The sequence below is a fragment of the Phalaenopsis equestris genome, unplaced genomic scaffold (genome assembly GCF_001263595.1).
Source record: "Phalaenopsis equestris unplaced genomic scaffold, ASM126359v1 Scaffold207373, whole genome shotgun sequence".
In the NCBI taxonomy this organism is placed as follows: Eukaryota; Viridiplantae; Streptophyta; class Magnoliopsida; order Asparagales; family Orchidaceae; genus Phalaenopsis; species Phalaenopsis equestris.
Genome location: NW_018226710.1, coordinates 96,606 through 121,090, shown reverse-complemented (window position 1 = coordinate 121,090; position 24,485 = coordinate 96,606). Strand labels below are relative to the sequence as shown.

The 24,485-nt window shown below is 36.8% G+C and overlaps 1 protein-coding gene across 1 annotated transcript in view; it reads right to left on the bottom strand.

Moving 5' to 3' along the window:
• Positions 1-24,485, bottom strand: part of LOC110036482 (DNA polymerase I A, chloroplastic/mitochondrial-like) — a 132,073-nt gene that overhangs the window by 36,408 nt on the left and 71,180 nt on the right. The window contains exons 9-10 of the mRNA XM_020740935.1: positions 7,288-7,380; positions 6,995-7,189 (exon numbers count right to left, since the gene is read on the bottom strand). Coding sequence (XP_020596594.1) covers positions 6,995-7,189; positions 7,288-7,380 — 288 coding nt within the window. The remainder of the gene's footprint in view (positions 1-6,994; positions 7,190-7,287; positions 7,381-24,485) is intronic.

Below are 24,485 nucleotides of genomic sequence, written 5' to 3'. Positions count from 1 at the left end.
TATATATATTTGTGTGTGTTTGTGTACAGATATACACTACACACACACACACATAAATATATATATATATATACATATATATATATATATATACACGATAAATGACCTCGGTGGCGAGCTGCTCCTCTAGGGTTTCGCCCGATGGCGATTCCCTGGCTTGATCTTTCGGCTTTCCCGTCGTACTCGACGACGAAGCTTTTGCACTCGCGACGAATTCTACGTTCATCAATCTCCCCTGCGATCTTCGACTGCTATGCGTCGTCGTCACATCTCGCTCTTCCTTCGCGTTATCCATCTTCTGCCTGGTCGTCGAGCTACGAGCCGCATCGAGCTGCTACTGACTTCAAGGTTGTCTTGTTGTCGTCGTCTCGTCTCGCCTTCGCGCTAGCTTATGCGTGGTCGTCAAACTCAGTTTCAGGTCATCTCGTTGTGATTTTCTCCTCTCACTCGTTCACTACAACTGTTCCGCGACCTGCCTCGTCGAGCTGCAAGTGTTCCGCGGCTTCGACAACTGTAGTTTTTCACCCCGACCTCTTCGGCTTGCTATTTTTGCCGCTGCTCGACTTTGGCAGGGCTTCTCTTGATGGAGTTTCGTTCGTCTACGGTTGAACCTGACAAAGCCTCATTTGCCCACGTGGTGGGTAATCCTCAGAGGGAGACGACGGCCGTCTTCCCCTCAAGTTATAAGAAGCAACTGGATGGTACAGGAGACTGTCCTTTTATCAAAATTGCAAGCAGGAAAAATGGGAAAGCAACACTTTTTTTCTCTGAGCTAGAAATTTCATCCCTGACTGATAAATTCAAGTTTGTTCTTATTGAAAAATTTCAGTGGGGACACTCACCTATGGATGTTATCAGGAAAAGTTTTAATAATCTCAAATTAGCAGAAAAGTGGAAAGTGGAGGTCATGGATGGGAGACACGTATTAATTCAACTAACCATGCCTGAAGACTACACTGAGAATTTTTCCAAAAAATATCTCAACATTACTGGTAAACCAATGAAGCTGCTTAAGTAGCCTCCTGATTTTTACCCCAAGCACGAATCTCCTACTGTACCAGTAAGGTTTAGTCTACCTGGTCTCAAGCTGCACTTTTTTTCATCATCAGGTTCTTTATTGGTGCTAACATAACTAGATCTTCTGTGGCCAAAATACTTGTTGAAAGAGATTTGAAAGAGATATTACTTTATTTATCTGATGTTACTGAAATCTGGTTGGGCACAACTCACAATAGATATTGACAACAAATTGTTATGGAGCATAGACCCCTTTATTGTTCTCATTGTAAGATGTTTGGGCACACCCTTGATAAATGTTATAAGTTTCACGCTAATTTGAAATCTAAAAATCAAGTGAATAAGAATGGATCTGACCCCACTGCTTTGGACATATCTATTCCATCTTGAGAGAAAACTACCACAGAACAGATTATGGTGTCTGATTTAATCGCCCCTGTGGACCCTCCCTTTGAAAATATTATTTCTGCGATCGATGAGAAGCTAGATGGCCCTGCGGAGCAACCTACACTTTTAAACCCACAGTTGCAGGAAACATTAGGTGAAGAGGAGACAATTCATGCTTCACACACTAGAACCTACAGATGTTGCAACAGTTGACAATCCTTCTTCCGGTGCTCATCAGCTTTTATTTGCACGGCGTTCTGTTTACCAACACGATGATCAGATGACTCAGTCTTCTAAGTAGGAATGACAGGTCTACTCAAAGAGGAAGAAGATTGGAGGTAAACTTCAGCATTAGAACATAATGGATGATACTTTGGTTACTTCGGGAAATGACTCGGCACTCAACAATTTGTTATCTGGATCTCGCCTTAGAACTAGAGGCAGAGACAGGACTAAACTAGCTCGTCCCTAGCTACTTCTTTTCTGCGATTTTGATATCTTTTCTTTTTTGGGTTTCCCTGTATCTTTTCTCTTTTGGGGTGTTCGTGTCTGTTGTATCGTAAGGGTAGGGTGACTCTATTGGGCCCTCCCATACAACATTTATGTATATTTCCTACTTTAATAAATTTAGCCCTCGAGCTTTTCAAAAAATTAAATAATATATATATATATATTGAGAAAGTTCAATGGCTAATATATTAAAAGAAAATATGACACAAATAGATTTTGTAGGAGGGTCCAAACATGTCACCTTGCCCGCACGATAATGACCACATGCAAAAGGTTTCAAAAAGAGAAAAAAATAAAAAAAATACATGAGAGCCGTAAAGAAAAACAAAAAATTGTCAAAATACAGAGAATCGGGTTGCTAGAGAGCGACACAATTTTGTCTTACCTTTGCCTCTAGTTCTAGGGAAGGAGTCAGCTAATAAATTGGTAAGTTGAGTGTCATTGTCAGTAGTAACCAATGTATCATCTAATAAGTTCTCGAGCTCGAGTCGGCCTCCATTCTTCTTCTTCCTCCTGGTATAAACCTGTCATTCCTCATCTAAATATTGGCTCACCTGATCAGTAGATTGGTCTAAAGTGTGTCGGACATGTGTAGGTTGTTGAAAATTAAAAGCAACTACTTGTTATATCAGCTGATCTTTTATCGAATCGAAGGAGCACTCTCGTGGGACTTCTTCAATAATAGTGAGTGGTCTAAGCACATTTAGATCTGTATCTGTAGTATGGTGTTCTCCATCATAAACTGCCGATTGGAATGAGAATCGGGTTGCAGCTTCTTAACAGGGATGGTAGATGACTCATATTTAGCGATATTCGGACTTAGATGACGATACAAGTGATAGCAAATAATAGAACTGTGGTCAAACATACTATAATGAGAGCAATAAGAAGGGTGTGGTTCTATTTCAACTTTTTGCCATTACCCGTTATGAGTGGTGTCAATCCATACCTCATCCGAAGTTGGTTGACTGATATCTCTCTCAACTAACACACAAGCCACCGAGGGTCTGGTGACAGCAAGTGTGGGACTATCAACCTTGAGAGTCTTACCGTATGCAATTGCTAAGGAGCAGAGAATTTTCAAATTGAACAAATGTAATTTTAACCCCAGAAACTTTATACAAACCGAAATAATAGGGGACTCCGCTTTTGGATCAAAACAGACAGTCTACTTCAGAATTTCTTCAAAATTTCATAAAATAGTTGCCGATTTTGATAACTTTTCGACAAAGAATGGGAGTCTAATTGACATCGTGAGATAACTGAATAAGAATATGTCGTTCGTCAAGTAAGCAAATATTCTAACTGCCCAATAACTTCATAGCATCAAAATCTTTCCGAAAGATCTCAAGTTTTGGGTGACCTTAAAAGAATTTCCTCACTAGAGCAAAACGCCAAGAGGACGCGAGAGTATTGGTTTCAACCTTAGTGAGAATCAGAACAGGTTTCCCATTTTTTTACCTAGTGTTTTGATGAAAGTGTGATCACCACCACCTTCAAGAGCATCGTGCAACTATTGTGGAACATTGCAGGACTAGTCAATATGAAAACCAGGCTCTGAACCTGAAAGAGGAGCACGAGTAGGAAAAGGAAAGTCGTCGGCAAGTGCAATGGCATAGGAACGCATTGTACAGGCCATTTGCAGAGCAGCTAGGCGAGCCGCTAGAAAAAGGAGAGCAGAAGAGACGACGCGAGCAAAGTCTGCCTCGTAACAGTGCAACAAGTGGGACGAAAAAAATGAAGGTTCGTCATCAAGCGCAACTGCGAAGGGAGACAACGAAAACAAAATAGGCCTTCGTCGTCGAGCACAGCTGCGATAGAAGAGAACCGTCGTCGGGCGCAATTGCGAAAGAAGAAACCGAAAAGGCCCTTCGTCGTCGGGCACGATTACTGCAATAGAAAAAGAGGGATGATGAAACTGAATGCCAGATGGAGTGAAGCCGAAAATGTCAAAACAGGGAATCGCCATCAAGCGAAACCCTAGCAGAGCTGCCCGCCGCCGACGCCATCCTTGTATATATATATATATGGCGGCGACGCGATCTCTGCTAGGGTTTCGCCTTGGCGATTTCCGACGTTGAAAATTCCTGCTTTCAGTCCATAGTCGACGTCGGTTCGAGTTGACGACAAGCTCATAATCTCGCACGATGTCGTCGATCGCAGGCTCGCACGACATCGTCTTCGTTTCTGATACGGCTCCACGCTCCGTCGTTTTGCTTGCAGGCCCGCACGACAGTTTCAGCTCCGTCTGTAGGCTGATTCATCTTCCTCGTTCCATCTCGACAGAAGCGTCTTCGGCTTGGCCTCTGTTGGCTACGTCGTTGTCGACGCTGCTCGCTGTCGCAGTTTTGCGGTGGTTGCTTTCTGCTGTCGTCCGCTGCACTGCCTTATCTCCTGCGGTGCTTGTGTGAAGCACGCTAATGGCCTTAGGGATTTCTTACGTCGCCGCCCTCACCGGTGATAACCCCGCCAAACCCTCCTATGCTACAGTGGTTCACAAATGCAGCTCACCTTTCCATCTTGCAGATAGTCCGATATTCCCGCAGACGTACCATGATTCTATTGCAGAACATGGAGATTGCAATCTCATCAAGAAAGTAGAGATAAATGAGGGCAAATCAATAATATTCTTCTCTGATACTGAAATTTCAACTCGTGCGGGAAAATACAAATTTATACTAGTTGGAAAGTTCCAATTAGGTTTCCCAAAGATGAAAATTATCAGGAAGGTTTTGAAGACTTCAAACTAGTTGGGGTCTGACAGGTGGGTCATTTTGACGGAAGACACGTTATGATACAGCTGAGTATAGAAGAATATTACACAAAAATTTTCTCAAAGAAATTCACATAATAGAGGACAAACATATGAAATTTCTCAAATGGACCCCTAATTTTGATCCCAGTCAAGAACCCCCAATTGCGTCTATCTGGTTCTCGTTACTTGAACTCAAGCATCATTTATTTGACCTACCTATCTTATATGCAATTGGAACTACCCTTGAAAAACTTTTACAGATAGACTTACCCACAGTTCATTTCTCAAGACCCTAAACTGCAAGGATTTTGATTCAAAGAGATATTACACTACCAGCTGTAGAAGAAGTCTGGCTTGGCTCTGCTCACAGTGGTTATTGGCAAAAAATCATTATGAACAAAAACCTTACTACTGTAAGCACTGCAAGATATTTGAATACCCGCAGGAGAAATGTTTCAGATTACACCCACAGTTGAGAACCAATAGTCAAAAGCAAGAACATGTTGTTAGTGCAGCCCACGTGCCTGAATGCGCTCCCAACAAAACTCATGACAGCCAACCTGAGGAGAGAATCACCACAAGACAGGACTTGATGTCTTCCCCTTACTACAACGAATAATGTTCAAACCAAAAATCGTGATAGCCCCGCAGCTCCGATTTAGGAAGCATCATACCAATAGTCAAAAGCAAGAACATGTTGTTAGTGCAGCCCACGTGCCTGAATGCGCTCCCAACAAAACTCATGACAGCCAACCTGAGGAGAGAATCACCACAAGACAGGACTTGATGTCTTCCCCTTACTACAACGAATAATGTTCAAACCAAAAATCGTGATAGCCCCGCAGCTCCGATTTAGGAAGCATCATGTGCAGAGGTGACAATTCATACTTCACATACACTGGAACCTATCGATGTAGCATCGACTGTCTTTCCTTCTACTGTGGTTCTAATATCTAATCAGACCGAGAATCACATGAGCCAGTCTTCTGATGAAGAATGACAGTTTTAAAAAAAAAAAAAAAAAAAATATATATATATATATATATGTATTGCATCAACATCTGTTTATGCTTTATTATTATTATTATTATTATTATTTTAATTTTGAGAGTTCCTTGTTGATTCTAAGTATCTTTACTTCATCTTCTTGTTATGATTTTTCATCATCAGATATATGAGTGATAAAATGCAGAAAATTGTCTTCACCGGAATGAGCCTTCTCCCAGCACACCAAAGTTCTGGCCTTATGCATCAGGAGGTCAAAATTCTAAAGGTAATGCTGCATAGTTATCGTGGTCAAAGTTAACTCTAATGCATGATCTGAAGAAGGCCTAGCTAATTATTTTAAAAACCTACATAAAGAGGTCTTGACCTTATGGTGTGATGTAGATGTGAATTAGTTAGTTATCGTGGTCAAAGTTAACTCTAATGCATGATTCTGAAGAAGGCCTAGCTAATTATTTTGGAAACCTACAAAAAGAGGTCTTGACCTTATACTGTGATGTAGATGTGAATTAGCATTTGTTTGAAGTATCTGACTACAACTTTTTACAAACTTCTCTTGAGGTAGTGAATTAGTAATTTGTTTGAATTATTGCTCCTTATTTTTTAGCTACCGTTTTTGGTCATAATTTGAAAGCAATAGTGACTAATTTGAATGCTGACACATGCTTAACAGTATCCTTTTCAACAGTTGATGCCATTTCCGATTCTGAAGTTCCTTCTGATAATTAATGTTTGACATTAAATTTTTTTGCAGGAATCAGGCTGTGTGGTCTGATGTGGATGTACCTCTCTCTCTCTCTCTCTGCCCCCTTCCAAAGCAACACAGAAGATTACCCTGTTTAAGAAAAGACAGGATTTGGCATAAATCTAAAACACAATTTCATATAGAGGGCTGCAATTTTAACTTCTACTCGAGCAAAAAAGGGGTAATTTACTGCTTTCTAACATAGTTTAATGTCAAAAAGAAGAATTATAATATGAAAATTTTAAATATCAGATTAAGGAAATAGATTTAAAAATGAGATAAAACTAAAATATGCACCAACGGTCACAATAAAAAATGCCAACAATTAAAGGGTGACGTGTAAACTACTTGACCACGTAGAACAATATTTCAATCGATAATCAAACAAAAATATCAAAAAATGTGAACTATATAGTTTTCATAGTAAGCTAATCACCACAAAGCTGATGTTGCTTTTAAAATCTATAGAATGCATCAGACTTTCTATTTTCACTATAATTCCACGAAGGATCCATCTTCCCCGGAAAAAGAGACAACTGCATTTTAAAAAAGAGGAATTGTAAAAGAATGTTTACCTTCAACAAAGGGACTGGTGGTTTCTCTTCTCCTGTTTGGGGATGCCATTCAAGAAGTACTCTCCTATCATCTACAGCCTTTCGAACATGTGCATACATATTCATAGCTGTTCTTGAGTGAAAATCTCCACCAGCTTTAAAGGCGTCCAACATACTCTTACAATTTGAAAGATGAGCTAAAATCCTGAGCTCCAGCTAAAATTTTAGATTTCATTCAGGTAATGTAAAATAAAATTAATATAGAAACCTAAATTTATGAAAAAAAAAAGAGAAATTGAACCTTATTAATTCACCTGCCCATAATCAGCAACTATAAGCGAGTTTCCCGGTCCAGCAATAAAAGCTTGCCGAATTTTGTATCGATCCTTCTCTAGAGCAGGTTGATTCTATAATATAAGATAGAGAAAAAAGATTAGAAAATCTATTGGTGAAAAATGTTTTCACTTTGTACAAAAACCTTCAATTAGGTAATGAATCCAAGCAGGCAACCACAAACCACCATGTGAAATAAATACATCCAAAGATTGGCCCAAATTGATCAAGGGAGTTCAAGCTTCCATAAAATGAGCTTCTATGCAGAGTTCTGTGAAAGGATTTTACCCTAAGAAAGGAAATATTTGATGCTCTGCAAACCATTTACACAAATACATGCTGATTTGAATTCAGCATATTCACATACAAAATATTTTCATTATAATTTGCAGCTTCTTTATATATAAGATATTGACTACTAGTCGAAGTCAATTTTCCATATGCCCTAGTTAAGCATATGGCAAAAGGAAAAAGAATATCATGACTATAGAAATATGTAGTTTTCCGACTGAAAGGCATTGCTGACAATCATCAAATTAACTAAGCCAAAAAAAGGGACAGACTCAAACACCTTCATAAGGATCTAATTAAAATGAAACTTTCGAATCTTATAGAAAAAGTTACAAGATATTGTTTTCCTTTAGAGAAGAAGAAACGTAGTCAAAGCACAAAATGCATGGTACAAAACGTAGCAAGAAAACTGCCAGTCGTTTATAACAATAAAAATAAGTTAATAGTTCACGGGAAAACAAAATGATGAATTCATTGCAAATTTTTGCAAAGTTGTGTGCTTATAAAGAGCCAGCATGCATTAATCGCAGTAGCACAAAAAACTGAACAAATTTGAAGTAATTTTGCGAGCCTATACCAAAATGCAGAAAAGCAGTAAGAAGACTCACAACAAGTAATGCATAGCAATTTCACAAGAATTCTAGCAATTTCTTGCTTCATCAGCCAGTCAAAAAGCTGATTAATTTGCAATAGCATGAGTAAATATCAAAAAGGTCAAAGAACAAAACCACTTAGCAATATCCATCTATGGCCTCTGCTCTCTATAATTAGCAGTCCAAAATAACTAGTGGGCAACTGTCCATCCAGAGAAAATTTAATCCAGCTCTCAGTCATGTGATATGGACCTCAAAATCTACAGTTCATCGAAAAACCAAATTATTTGCTCCCTGCCGATCCTTTTCATTAGGTTAGATTAGTCAGTTAGAGCATATATCAAATTTGAAACAGCTACGACCAATGTTTACATAGACTAAAACACGCCTTCGAACATGATTACTAGAAGGGTCTCAATTGTTATTGTGTTGAATTAGTTGTACGAGACTTCACTTGTTCATGGGTCAAGAGTAAGTTTGGAGAGGAATAATTCTTTTGATGTCATTATTTACATGTAGGGTACATATATATAAGGAAAAATAGTCCTCCAAATTTACAAATTTACAAAAAATATCTAACCTAAATTGAGAAGAGAAACAATTTTGGAATTAAAAAAATAAAATAAAAAACATAGAATAGGAAAGGAATAAACTATTCAAGAGTTTCCTAAGTTGTCCCAATCAAATCCTCCAAAACCTTCTCCGATTTCCTCTAGGATTTTCATAGATTTCCTCTTGATTTGGAAGTGGCCTGATCTCCACACTCCCCTCAGGTTGGGTCATAGATGTTGCATAGACCAGGCTTTGGTGAAAACAACAATAACTTGTTGGTGTGTCAGAATATAGCTTAGTTGTATAATTCCCTCATTAAATTTTTGAGAGATGAAATGTCTATCAACTTTGATATGATTGGTCCTGCATGACTAACATTATTCTTGACAATACTGATAGCTATTTGACTGTCACAAAAATCTGTATAGGAAGTACATTCCAGTTCCCTTAACAAATTATGAATCTATATCTCTGCATAGATTTCTAAGGCGAGAGCCTATACTCTGATTCTTCATTGCCTATTGAAAGAACTGCTTGCTTCTTCTCCTCGTCACCAGATTTTCCCATACATAGGAGAAGTAACTTCTGGTGGACATTCTGTTAGTAAATTCTCCAACCTAGCTTGCATCTGTGAAAACTTCAACCTCTCCTGTTTTGATTTTCTAAGAAATTAATTCATAACCAGGAGTTCTCTTGAGAAACCTTAGAATCATGTACACGATCTCCAAATGCTATTCATTAAAACTATACATGTGTTGGCTCATAATAGTGACAGAGTATGCAATATCTGGCCTAATATGTGATTAATAAATGAGTTTTTCTACCGAACTTTAATTTCTTCCCTTATTCACATACATACTTCTCTCCTGTTAGACTTCTTGTTGGCTTCTATTGAAGTATTAGTAGGTTTGCATCCAATCATCCCTGTCTCTATTAATAGATCTAGGATGTATTTTCACTGTGATATAATAATGCATTCCTTGGATATTGCTACCTCTACGACAACAACAACAACAACAAACCTTTATCCCACTAAGTGGGGTCGGTACATGAATCATTTTTCTCCATTGTGGCCTATTTAGTGTCATATTTTCACTCTAATAAATTAAGATCATTTTTTATACAATATGCCAAAGTCATCCTAGGTCAACCTTTGCCTTTCTTAACATAAGTCGAATCTAAAACATCCACTCTTCTGATCGGATCATCAAATGGTCGACGTTTAATGTGACCAAACCATCTAAGACGACTCTTTCTAATTTCTTCTATCACTGAAGCTACACCAATTCTATCATAAATATATTCATTTCACATTTTGTCTCTAAGTGTAAAGCCACTCATCCACCTAATCATTCTCATCTCGACAATACTTAACTTAGTTGTATGCTTCACTTTTAAAGGCTAACATTCAGTGCCATATAGCATTGCAGGTCTTTCCACCATCTTATAAAATTTTCTTTTCAGTCTAAGCGGTACTTTTCTATCACACAATAGAAAGCCCCAATGCACCCCTCCACTTCAAACAACTTGAATTCTACTAATAACATCTCCATCTATATCACTATGACTTTGAACAATAGACCCGATTTAATCACCCAAAGTTATATTTTTGTCACTAGAGCTACTACTACTAAAATTACATTCCATGTATTCAGATTTAGTTCTACACAAACGAAGGCCTTTAGACTCCAAGGTAGACCTCCATAATTCAAGTTTTTCATGAGCTTTTTCTCTCGTCCTATCCACGAGAAGGATATCATCAATAAAATGCGCTCGTCTTATCCACGAGAAGGATATCATCAATAAAATGCGTACACCAAGGTAGATCCTCCTACAAGTGTCCAATAAAACCATCCTTAACTAAAGCAAAAAGATATGGGCTTAAAGCCGATCCCTAATATAAACCAGCATAAATAGTAAAATATTTGGTCAGTCCTCTTCTATTCGAACACACGTAACAGTTCTTGCATACATATCTTTAATAACTTGAATATAAATCATATCAACACCTTTCTTTTCTAGAACTCTACAGAGCATATCTCTTAAAACCTTATCGTAAGCTTTTCTAAATCAATAAATATCATATGTAGATCCTCTGTATTATCTCTGAACTTCTTCATCAAAGCTCTCAATAAATGTATAGCTTCCATAGTAGACCTGCCCAACATAAATTCAAATTGCTACTTCTATACCTAAAAAATATATCATGATTTCTAGGTCTTTGATTACAAACTCCATGACAAGCACTTCATTGATCATGAGAATTTCTCTTTCCTCAGCACTAGTAAGAATTATATCATTCACATATACTATCAGTGTAATAATCATACCTCCCTGAGTGTGTTTACAAATAGAGTACGATCATATTGACATTGAGAAAACCCATTAGAACTCATATTTTTGCAAATCTTTCAAACCAAGTTCTTGGTGATTGTTTAAGCCTGTAGAGAACCTTCCTGAATTTTCATATTAGGTGTTTGTTGTAATCACTCAAATCCTGATGATATTTCCATACACACTTCTTTTAGATTCTCATTCAAGAAGGTATTTCTTATGTCAAGTTGATGCAATCCTCATTCCTTATTAAATACTGCTGAAAGGAAAACTCTGATGTGTTAAGTTTAACAAATCTCCTAATACTATATCCCATATGCTTGAGTGAAATTTTTTGCAATAAAAAATTTAGCTTTGAATCACTCAATATGCCCATCAACTTTGTATTGAATATTGAACACCCATTTGCACCCAACAGATTTCTTATCATGAGTGAGTTTAGTAAGAATTCATGTAACATTATGCTTTAGTGCTTTTTCATTTTACATTCTGAACTTTCAAAAATTTCATGAATGAATTTAGAAATATGCATACTATCAAGGTTGGAAACAAAAGCTTTGTAAGATGAGGATAGCTTCTCATAAGGTACATACACCTGAATTGGATATTTAATGCAACTTTCCTTGTCATAAACATCAAAAGAGAAATGTTATAACTCAAGTATTCGACTACTTATCCAAAATTTCAGATGAATGCGGACTCAAGTTTTAATTTTAGTTCTATCCTTGCAAGTTATCTTCTGTCTGCTCGTAATTTTCTTCCACCTTGTGTACACACGAAGTTCTTTGTTCTGGACTTCAGGTTAGTTTGGTTGGGTTGTTTGGGCATCCTCAATTAGGATAGAAGCGCTAGGTAGAGTAGGTGGCGAGGCTGTGTAGGTGTTATCAAGTGCATCCCAAAATTGATGTTTATTTGCACTTTCTTCCAGAACAATAAATTTTGGTATTATGATTGCTTTTTCAAAGAATGTGACATCTATGCAATTATAGTATCTTCTGGTAACAAAGGAGTGGCATTTATACCCTTTTTGTTGGTGGCATACCCTAGAAAAATACACTTGATAGATGTATGGTCAAGTTTTGTATGATTTTAGGAATGAAAATGAACAAATGATACACACCCAAAGATTTTAAGTGGGATGGTAGAAGAGAAAACTCTAATGTTTGGATAGGTAACCCTCAAAACATGCAAGTGTGCTTTGAAGTTAAGTACATGACAAGACATTTGATTGATAAGACATGTTGCAGTAAGAACTGCTTCGCCAAAAAAATATTTTGGAATTTGATGTAACATCACAACTAAGTGGGATACCTCAAAGAGATACATATTCCATCTCTCAACTATTCTATTTTGTTGTGGAGCATCAATACATGACCTCACATAGATGATTCCTTTTTTTGAAAGATAGGATCAAAGGATAAAGTTGAAATATTCTTTTGCATTATCAATTTTGAGAATCTAAATTTCGCATTGGAATTGAATTTGAATCATGTCATAGAAGATTTGGAAGATTTCGGGTTTTTCAGACTTCTCCTTCATTAAAAATACCCAAGTTGTTTCAGTGTGTGTCATTAAATGAGATAAATCTTTAAAAATATGGTCTTTAATGATGATTGGGATTAGTGAGCTCAGGAATTGTGTCATATCTCGTGAGATGTTCCTCTTTTCCTTTCCCACAAGTATGCATAAAAAAGGATTGGGAACCATGTGTATGGAGCATTAATATGGGATGATTCATGAACAAAGGAAATTCGATTATCTCACAGGGATGATTCATGAATCTTCGAAAACTATCCCGGTGTATGGAGCAGGAAAGTGAAGAATTTCATAATCATGTTTTGGCTTAACCAATTCCATGGAGACTACGATCAGTCATTCATATCTGTTTCTTCTGTCTGCAAGTGCACAATGGATGGCAGTTTGGGATACCTACTTGGACATAGGAAACTCCAGCCAAGTTTCCAAGAAGATCCGCGAGGCAAAATAGGGATCAAGGACCGTGACTCAGTACTACAAGGACTTGGTGACATTATTGATAAAATGTGATCTCTACTACGACTACACATGAACTCTTTAGCTAATCTCTCTCTTCCAAAAAATTGTGGAAAATGATCATGTGCTCCAGTTCCTAGTGGGTCTAAACAAGGATCTTGACGATGTTCGGGGTCTTATTCTTGATCGGGATCTCCATCCTTTAACTCATGCTGTGTTCACCGAGGTACGCCGAGATGAAAGTCAGAGACTTATCATGCTTGACACCTCCATTCCTTAAGCCGAACTGTCCACCATGGTCTCTAATAGTGTTGAAACCTCCTCCAGAACATCACGGGCCAATCACTGCACTTCTGATTATTGTCACAAACCGAATCATACATGTGATAAGAGTTGGAAGCACAATGGGAACTATTGCATAAACCTTCAACCAAATTCTTCGCTATTAAGGGTCTTGCTACGACCTCAAAATTCACAACAGTACAGTCGGCTTCCACTCAGAACATCCTAAAATCACCAAACTCCATTAAAGTCAGATGGACACTTGATCAAACTACTTGGAGCTTATCAATTCTCTTCGGCCTGTCGACCTCCCATGTTCATTAATATAACATTCCGATGACACTGACTATTTTTCGCTTCCTCTAGTCTGTATATTATTCATTCAAGTGTCACGGACCATATTACCAGATGTTCTCAAACCTTCTCGATATATTCTCTATGCCCTGGGAAATATACTATTAAAATTGCTAACAACTCTCACAGTTTCATTCCAGGTAAAGGGTTTATTGTTATAACAACAAACCTGAATCTACAATCTGTGTTACATATACCTTCGTTCAAATATAACCTCCTGTCAATGAGTAAGTTGATATATGACCTTGATTGTGTTGCTCATTTTTTTCCTGATGTTTGTCTTTCAGGATCGCGTTTGGGGAAGATGATTGAAATTGTTAAGCGAGTAACCAGACTCAATTTTTTCCAAGAGAAAAGAGTATTGACGAAGTCACTCCATCCAGTGATTGTAGTTTTTCCCATTTCATCGAATGTCCAATTATGTTTTTATATCGTCAATTGGGTCATCTCATTCCCATTTCATCGAATGTCCAATTATGTTTTTATACCGTTGTTAATACTTAAAATAGTTGTATCATTTGATAATTAATAGTAAGAACATATCTAGTTTCAAATGTGATAGTTGCCAATTTGCTAAAAATAAACAAGTACCATATCCACCACACTCTTACACTTCTTCCGCTCCTTTTTCACTAATTCATATTGCCTTGTGGGGAACCCCTCGAACACGCACACTAAAAAATGGTTGTTCCTTACCTAAATTGATGATCACACTCGAATGACGTGGGTATTTATCTTAAAAGACAGTGGAAGCTGTTGTCACCATAAAAGACTTTCATTCCTTCATTTTAACCCAATTTTAAAAAGCAATTCAAGTCCTTTGGGCTCATAACGATCGAAAATTTTTTAATTATATATTAGGAGATTTCTTGATAAGGGCATCCCCCATCACAGCTCCTGTCCATATACTTCTCAAAAAAATGGGTTAGCTAAACAAAAAAACCGACAAGTTGAAGTTGCTCATTCCATCATGTTTCAATTGAATGTCTCGAAATTATTTTGGAATGATTTTGTACTTGCTGCCACATATCTCTTAAATAGAGTCCTCACAAACCCGCTAGCAACCTTAAGGTCCTATTTTCCTACCACAATCGATTCTCCACTTTAGATCCCAAAATATTTAGATCCACGACATTTGTTCAGACACTACCCTAACTTGTAGTAAACTTGATCTCCGTTTGATAGTGTATCTTCCACGAATATTCTGCTATTCAAAAGGGCTGTCAATGTCTCGATCCTATTACAAATAAACTCTACATGAGTGTCGATGTCTTATTCTTTGAAAGTGTTCTTTAATTCCCAACACTACCTCAAGTGAGGGAGAGCTAGATTTTTTTGACACTACTCTTTTCCCAACTGTGTTGGATATGCCACCTTCTCCAACCAATATTCCCGTTGAACAATCCGTCCCACTAGATCCACCATCTACCAAACTAACATCTCCTCCACCCACTCTCCGTGTTTATACTCGTTGCATCAACCCCTCAATTGAGACTTGTCCCAATATCTCAACTCTTGAGTTTGCTGACACTTTGTAGGACTTGGAATCTACCCTGGCCGACATCCCAGACACTTCACATGTGGAGATTACTCCTGCTCCGACAGAGGAGGTGAATTCTATCATTCAGGTATGCAATCAAGTTTGCTCTCTTTATTGCATAGAAAATTGTCTTGTTCCACAGCTTATTGTCGACCTACAAAGCATTTCCTACTTCCTTAACTTATCATCGTCTCCATCCACTATTGAGGCAGCATTGGCGGACCCTTCCAGAAAGGCTGCAGTAATGGATAAGATGAATGTCTTTCAGCAAAATCATACGTGGGATGTTGTTGATCTTTCTCGAAAAATAAAAGTAATTGGTTGTCGGTAGATCTTCAACACCAAATTTAACTCTGATGGAAACTTTGAATGCAACAACAAAGACTAATCACAAACCTACGGAGTTGACTATGAGGAGACATTTCCTCTAGTTGATAATCTTAACACCATTCGAGTCATGTTATCTCTTGCTATGAATTTGGATTGGCCCTTACTCTAAATGGATGTCAATAATCGCTTAGCGACGATCATACAGAGAAGGTATACATGTTTCTGCCTCCATGCTTTGGCTCTATTGCTTCTCAGAGACAAGTGTCGACTGCGGAAGTCCCTCTACGGACTAAAGCAATCCCCTTGGGTCTAGTTCTAAATTTTTACGAAGGTGGTAGTGAGTCATGAGTTATCTTAGGCTCAATCTGATCATACTCTCTTCTTTCAACATTCCTCTAGTGACCAAATTACAATCCTTATCGCCTATGTCAACGATATTGTGCTCATAGGTAATGATCTACCAGCCTAAGAATCTCTTAAAGGCATTCTCGTCGCATCCTTTGAAATGAATGACTTGGGGTCTCTCTGAAACTACTTAGCAATGGTGGTTGCTCGGTCCTCTCGGGGCATTTGGCTTTCCCAATGCAAATATGTGATGAACTTATTAACAGAGACCAACCTTTTACTTTGCAAACCAATGGCTATTCCAATGGACCCCAATGAGAAATTAGTTAATGTTCCCAATACTATTGCTGAAAATAAAACACACTACCAGTGCCTTGTGGGGAAACCCATTTGTCTCGCCCATACATGCCTCGATATTTGCCACGCGGTAAGTATTGTATACCAGTTCATGCATGACCCCTGTGAGCATCATCTCACAGTTGTCCACCAAATCCTCCACTACTTAAAAGGCATACCAGGGCCAGCTTTGTTATTCTCGTGTCACATATCTTGTTCTATTGCAGTTTATATTGACTTTGATCAGACTTAGTCCGTCCATGATCGATAATCTATTTCAGGATATTGCTCATTCATGTGAAGTTGCACCTGGTAAAGCAATAAATAGTTGGGGGTTGCCCGAAGCAGTGCAGAAACTGAGTTTCATCCCATGTCCTTAGGAATCTGTGAAGCACTCTAGTTATGCATTATGCTCCACGAATTATATGTCGTTCTCTGCTCCCCTACAGTTGTTCTATGATAATAAAGCCACAATTAGCAATGCTTATATTCTGGTCTACCAAGACTACACCAAACATGTAGAGATTGACAGTCACTTCATCAAGGAGAAACTCATTTCTGGGGAGATTTGTGTTACATTTGTCCTATCTAGTGGTCAACTCGCAGTAATCCTCACAAAGAATCCTCATCGGCCATTGTTTGATGACATCAAGTCCAAGTTGAACATGATTGACGTTTGTGCTTCAACTTGACGGGGAGCATCATAAGTTATTTTTTTAAAAGTTGTATTTTCGGTTATTTCTTTATATATGTATTTCCTAGTTTATACCATTCCTTTTTATCATGTGGATGTTATTAGGAATAATTTGGGTAATATATTTTTCCTTTTCTATACGCTTTGTATCACGTATTTATACCCCTTTTGCTACTCAATAATAACATTCTGCTCAATTCTCAAAATTTACACTAAGGTTTGTCTCCAAACTCTGATATCATGTAGAAAACATGTTTGGAGAGGAATAATTCTCTTAATTTTATTATTCACATGTAGAATACATACATATATATATATATATATATATAATTTAAGTTAAAAGTTGTATGAAAGGATCTAAAAGAAAGTCCAACTCACACAATACAACACACAAATCCCAAATAAAGCAAAGATACATAAAGGTAAAAAACCAAAAAGCCGCCGAAGGGTGCAAAAGTATTAGGGACGTCCCACTTTAGTCCTCCCTCTGCCTTTAGTTCTCGGAAGTGATCCTGCTAGCAAATTAGTAAGGTGAGTGACATTGCCCGAAGTAACCAAAGTATCATCTAAGTATCAAAGTATCATCTATCAGATTCCTGAGCTCAAGTAGGTCTCCATTCTTCTTCTTCCTCCTGGATGTATAGACCTATCATTCCTCATCCGATGATTGACCCATCTGATAAATAGATTGTTCCAAAGTTGGTCGGACATGTGTAGGTTATTGCACATCATGATCTTCACGAGACTAAGTAACATTAAGAGCTTGTTCGACCTGATGAGGCAGTAGTGAAGTAGTAGAAGTATTGCCACCTGGAATATCGATGATAGATTCTAAGGCAGGTGGAGGCAGTAGTGAAGCAGTAGAAGTATTGCCACCTGGAATATCGGTGATAGATTCTAATGCAGGTATTCTAAGGCAGGTGGGGTCTAAAGAGTCTCCCTCTCCCCCATGATAGTAGGTTCCAAAGGTGCGGGAGCTACAACATTGTTTGGGGACTGAATGATTGTCATATTACCTGCGAGAATCGTGATATCTTCAGGGATATCCTTTCGATAATCAATAGTGTCAAAAACTTGGAGCTGATCAAGAGGAGATGAATTAACTGTCTTCAGGGATATCCTTTCGATAATCAATAGTGTCAATAACTTGGAGCTGATCAAGAGGAGATGAATTAACTGTCTCTAGCGGAGCACTGCTTTTTTGTTCTGAGGTGAGGGTGTAGATGGTGGCATTGAGAATTGCAATGGTCGAACATATGACAGTTCGAACAGTACGAAGAAAAAGACTCAATCACTACCTTTTGTCAATATTCATGGTGTTGTGTGCCCAACCAAATTTTCTCAGAAGCGGATGAACTGATGTCTCTTTCAACAAGTACTCTGATTTCAGATGGACGAGAAAAATTAAAACTAAGAATGTCCGTTTTAAGTGGCTTATCATAAGCTGAGGCAATAGAGTACAATACTTTTTAAGTAAAATAATGAAATTTTAGACAAGGGAGACGAATCCAAAGTAGAATGATTGGTGGTTCCGTCTGTGGGTCAAAATCAACAGATCATTTCAGATTCTTCATTGTTCTGTTATCAATCCAGATTATCTTTCTAGAAAATAATCATGTATAATCCTCTTCATTATTTAGTTGTATAAGAATGTGTCTTCCATCTAACAGTCTGATTTTTCACTTCTAACAGTCCAATTTTTCACTCCCCAACAAGGTGCATAAGATCAAAATCCTTACGACTCAACTTCATTTTGGGATGGTCATACAGAAATTTTCCGACCAAATTCAATCGACAGGAGGAAGCAAGTTGAGTACCTTCAGCTTCTATAAAAAAGATGACAGACATCTCATTCTTCCTACAAGGTTTTTTTATGTCCTCCGCCCACTCAAACAAAAGAGAGAAAGAGCACGATTTAAGTATATCTGAGGCTTGGACAGCCACAAGGACAGCAGCATACAATCTGTCCAAAGCCATCCCCAATAGATAAAGGTACGGCATTAAGAACAGTGAAGAAAAACAAACCAGCGAGCAAAATCCGAATCAGAACAGGGAGCAGGAACGGAAACCCCTCTGTGAATCCCCAGTGATTTCAGCTCAAGCCAGAGGATTGCGGACAGGAAACAGTCCTTCCAAACGGCGATGAAAGACTGCGGCGAGGAGAAACAGAAACAATAAACAGCGAGGGACGATGCCAAACTCTGGACTGACGAAGACATGGGTTCTTCTTCTTCGATGAGAAGAGGTGAAATCGACGGAAGTCGCAGCAGACGGTCAGAAGCCGCAAAAGACATTCGAAACAGCAGAAGACGGACGAGTCGAAGATGGTCGGGGCGAAGCCACGGAACAGACGCAGCTCAACAAGCTCTAGGAAGATGATGAGTCGCGAACGGGAAGAGGAGCGAACTCTCCTTCTTCTTCGTCTAGCGAAAAGACTGTAGCAGAGGCTAGGGTTCGCCGTGAGGCGAACATATATATATATCCCCCTTAATTTACAAACTTACCAAAAATATCTAAACTAAATTAGGAAAAGAAAAAAAGTCTGAAATTATAAATAAAATAAAATAACATAAAATATGAAAGGAATAAACTAATCAAGAGTTTTCTAAATTGCTCCAAAAAAATCCTCAAGGAATTTCTCTGATTTCCTCCTGGATCTTCTCAAATTTGCTCCAGAATTTCCGTAGATTTCCTCTAGATAAGGAAGTGGCCTTCTCAGATTTCTATAGATTGTCTGTAGGTTCTTTCAAGCAATTTTTTTAAGCAGTCTTGAAAACCCATACATGCCTTTCTTAGTGTAGTGGAGTAGTAAAACCAGTCTTCATAACCTAAAGACCACCTATACAAGTATTTATTGGCATGGTGGGAAGCCCAAACTACCCATAGATGGCCTCTATGTGAGGAGATGCCAGGAGTACAAAAATTTCTTCAGTAACAAAACATAAAATGCAAAAAACATTAATGATTTTTTGGACTTAAAACATGGCTACCAAGAAAACTAAAATGTAAACAAAAAATTAACGAATACTCAAAATGAAATACAAGTGTCAAAAGATTTGAAATGAATCAACATATAATACAAAATCAATGAAACTGGTAATACAAAGCACTTGCAATGAAGTTGAAAGCTTGTCCACAAACGCAATGCAATCACGATGAAATAGGCAAACCAACACATGCAAGCGGATAGAATGCAATCAATAATGGGCTCAAGATGCTATCATAAGCACATTTTGATCATGGTAAATTCTAGCAAATGGCAGCCACCTCTATAGCTTTCAAATAGTTGTGCATTCATGCGAATGAGAATCTTTTAAAATAAAGCTAAAAAAACCCACTGTAGCATGTCACATCACATGCTGAAGAATTTTTCAAAAATGTATATATGACACATCAAGTCATTTCAAGCAATCTTACCCACATATGATCAGACCAGTGAGCTATATGCTTAAATTTAAAGTTTGAGAATGCAACGTGGATTTATAAAAGAGTAGATTCAAATCACAACATTTTGAAGGGTGTGCCTCTTCTTTAAAATTCAAATATTTTTTCAAATTTCAAAACTTAAACTTAAGACATATATGTATTCTGGAATGAGGCTTAGTCCGATCCTATATATCACAAATATTAAAATTGAAATAAATTGTGATCAAGGATGGTGTTTAAACATTCATCATCAAAACCTAAAAAATAAACACTATAACAAGTCTCATAAAAGTTATTTTGTAAATCATTTACATAAGACTTAACAGCCATTTATTCAAAAAATTGACTTCAAAATGAAGACTATCAGTACCGTTACATGAGCAAAATACAATAATAATGAGATCAGCCTACATAACCAGCCCTTTACATGCGAAAAATAGAGCTAATAAGATGATTAAAATAATGATTTCTTAAAAGAATTCAAACCTTTTATAAATTACGGACACAATCCTCTGTAAGACAAATAGAGTTGAAACGGTCTAAAACAACAAAATTAAATAATTCAATCAACATTTTAATGGGCAAGATTATTACATATAATAACTGGAGAAGGTCCACCTTTTTTACATTAAAGCTTTCATAATGCAAATCTAATCTTTTAAAATATTAAATTTATAAAAACATATGCAAATTCTCAAGCAAGACGCCTACCCATAGAGGGGGTCTTAACACCCATCTTTTGCACTCTGATCCTCCATATCTAAAGCAAGAATTGACAAGACTTCCACCTCTTGATAAATTATTGCAAAACCAATAAAACGAGATTTCTTTAGTGAAGCAAATTTGCAAGAAAACACTCGATTATTAAATCTACAATTTTACTTTTTGTTTCTTACTTACCTACTACATTTAAGGCCATTAACAAAGAAAGCTCATATAAAAAAATGTATGATTTCAACATCATGTTCATAAACTTGATCGCCAATTTTAATTATTACACCCAATCCTACACCTATGATGTAAGTTAACAAGATCTACAATACAACACATTTTTAAAATTAATGTAAACGTATATAAATTATGGACCTAATGCTCTGCGAACAAGCGGACAAAATCGATAAGGTTTAAAGTGACTAAACAAAGCTACTCAAATACTTCGACAACGAGCGTGTTGAAAGCAAATTTTAACTAAAGAGTATTTCCAAAATACAAATATTCAAATTGCAAATATAGATATTTAAATTTCACCTCAATGATTGTCATGTTCAGAGTTAATCTAAATTACAAGGGTCTATTTTAAAATTTTAAATCCACAAATTACAAATGTCAATGAGATTAAGTTACTCAAATATTTTTGGCATATTAACCACAATGATGGTTCTATTGATAACAAATGTCAATCGGAACAGACTCATCAAAATGAAAACATAACCCACAACAATTTTTTTTTAGCATAAATTTAAAAAATATATGAAGAATTTAAGAAAATCTAAATTCTAAAGATATTTAAGAGAAATCCATCGCTTAGAGTTAAACAAAAAAAAATCTTTAAACTCTCCTAAATAGTTTATTAGGAGTGAGAAATTTATGAGCAACTTAAGCTCATAAAGAACCAACATTATATCAAGTGTATCCCTATAATTACTCTTAAAAGATTTCATGCGAGTAAAAATGTAATACATGTCCTCAAATCATGAAATTTTGCTCCAAATAACACCACAAAAAAAGTATGGTTATGATCATGGTCATCTGATCAAATAGTTCACCCCAAAGTGACACCATTAATTTACGATCACTATCATGCCGAAATATTCTCCAATGACCCAAATCCACTGATTAGCGAATTATAAAGTACAATTGATAAAGAGAAACCCTTTGTTTAGTAAGTATGACTTAATAATCTGCATAAACAAACATCTATTCCAAATCTACAAGATGCCCTTGGACAAAAACCAATGACTGCTATCAATGATTGTTTGGTGAACTTGAGTCAACTACCACTTTTAGCTAAGTAGACTTGGTGCATAAAATTTGATAAAACTTTCATTTAAGAAGTGGAATACGTGGAAAGCTCTCAAAGCAGAGAAAAATTTACATGCAAGTATCGACCGTTTTTTATTTTTATTTTTTTAACTTCGTGGTTTGAAAAAGTAGTGATTTTGTGATTTCGAAAATAATTTAAGTATGAATACAAAATAATATTTTAATTTTAAAATAGATGAGACGAAACGGGTCTCACATTTTAAATAACTTAAATAATTGAATACAATACTACAAGTAATACACTTATCCCGAAGGATAATTATATCACTTGTAATAGGGATTCAATCACCTAGATTAAACAATTTGTGACATCCGTGTTAGTCTGCGAAATATTTTTATAAAAAAGGCCAACAAGTTCCCCTATCCAACATAAAAAAAATTAGATAGGGTTTATTTTATCTGGGTTCCTGGTTCTCTATAGAGGCAAACTCCTATAGTTAATTACATCTTAAATGATCGAAATCACTTAAGAAAACTCTCGATTAAGATCAGGTGGTTTTGTTTTCAAGATTTCGAAATTTAGGTTTTCACGATTGGACATGGGAAAATCAAATGGGAATGGCTCAAAATAGGAACAGTTATTTAAGGAATCTAAAAAGAAGGAAATAGGAACAGTTATTTAAGGAATCCAAAAAGAAGGGTAAGGGATATCACAGATCTGGGGAAAACCCCGATGAACTCCCAACTATCCTAATGTTTAGCTTTATGTCTTTGAAGTGACGTTTATTTGATATTTCAATCCTGCAAATCATTTAGGTTTTAGGACTTATGTTTGCACTATATCAGACTGTGCAAATAGCCTAAAAAGATAAGAGGATTTACACCATACCGCACGGTAACCTCGGAATCCTAAAGCGTTAGGATAAAGGAATCCTAAAGCGTTAGGACTTATAATTGTACAACAGAATTGTACAAAAAGCCTAAAGAGTGATCTTATGGGTTGTTATTTAAACTAAAGAAGGTATATAGTGTGATGTGGATGTGTTCATGTAATGTGAAGATGTTTTGTTGTTGCAGATCCACCTAGAAATTGTTCCTCGTCGCACTGCCCACGATGTTCGCTCCAAACTCTTCGTAGTAGCATCTCCTGGTTTAGTTTTAGTTTTGAAAATGCTTCTAACCACTATATTATTCTAAACTAAGGCATAGCGTATCAAACTAATTAAGCATGCAGCGTGAAAGAAAAGTAACAATGTACTGTGCAGTAAAAAGGAAAGACAGTATAACATGCTATAAAGAGTAGTATAACAGGACATAAAAAACAATATAACATGCTGGGAAAATAAAATGTTGTAATATAAATTAAACATGTACACCTAGTAGGTTCATTGCTCCTTTAAGTTTAGCTGTTATGCGCTGTGTAAAAAAGAAAAATATGACCTGAAAAAGACTTAATAGAAACAGATAAATCGTAGGAAAAAGACAAACAAATAAAATGAAATACAATATCACATATAAAGGACCAAGAATAGGAAATTTATATGTGATATTGGAATGTCCCCAATTGCCAGGAGGATTTGAGTGTAAAACAAACTCAAATCTCGGAGCATTGAGTTTCAGTTTTGGTCAAATTAAAGTAAGAATTTCATTATTTGATCTAATTAAATCAGTCAAGAATCACAATCTAGTGCACCCTCGTGCCTAGTGTCCTAGTTATTTCATGAACTGGGGTCAGATGTCTGGCATCTTAGGATCATTTAAAAATTAGGATGATAAATTCTCTCTTAAGGTGTGCTCCTAAGACCTAGGAAACATACACTTTAGTTTACTTGAAGTGTCTTAAAGTGTAGCCTCAACTAAGTGCCTTTCAACTAACCCTCAAACATCTTTAGATTAAGCTTAGCTCACCATCAGACTCCTAAAACCAAAGGGGTAAACATATAGCTTTGGCAAAAGAGTTGTGAAGTGTGATTCAAATCTAATTAGGACAATTAGATGTAGGTTTATTCCCAACTTAAAGGACCTAAGTGCAGGTCTACTAATCTTTTCAATCCATGTCCTTAATTATTATCTAAACTCTCACTTTCTTCCAACCCCTAAATATTCTTCCAATTTACAGTTTTATCT